At 65.4% G+C, this 292-nt stretch overlaps 1 protein-coding gene across 1 annotated transcript in view; it reads right to left on the reverse strand.

Annotated features, from left to right (window-relative positions):
- Nucleotides 1-13: 13 nt before the first annotated feature.
- THOC6 (THO complex 6) overlaps nt 14-292 on the reverse strand; it is a gene marked incomplete at its 3' end in the record, with an annotated part of 5,147 nt that continues 4,868 nt past the window's right edge. Inside the window, exon 3 of the mRNA XM_018575261.1 lies at nt 14-148. Coding sequence (XP_018430763.1) covers nt 14-148 — 135 coding nt within the window. The remainder of the gene's footprint in view (nt 149-292) is intronic.

The following is a 292-nucleotide window of genomic DNA, read 5'->3' on the forward strand; positions in this document are numbered from 1 at the left end:
CACGCATGGGGACAGGTGGCAGCACACGCATGGGGACAGGTCACCTTCTTGCACAGGTCGGTCCACAGCCAGCCCTTCACTTCGTTGTCCCCGGCACTGATCAGGTGACGCTCGGCGGAGCTCAGGCAGTAGATGGGCCCGGAGTGCGCTGCAGACACAGAGGAGACAACGTCACCGGAACGTTCCAAATCTCCCGTCACATGGAGACACGGAACCCCCCGAGGAGGAGACCCGGAACCCCCCGAGGAGGAGACCCGGAACCCCCCGGGAGAGAGGAGACCCGGAACCCCCC

The sequence above is a fragment of the Nanorana parkeri genome, unplaced genomic scaffold (assembly GCF_000935625.1).
Source record: "Nanorana parkeri isolate BGI_ZX_2015 unplaced genomic scaffold, ASM93562v1 scaffold3708, whole genome shotgun sequence".
Lineage (NCBI taxonomy): Eukaryota > Metazoa > Chordata > Amphibia > Anura > Dicroglossidae > Nanorana > Nanorana parkeri.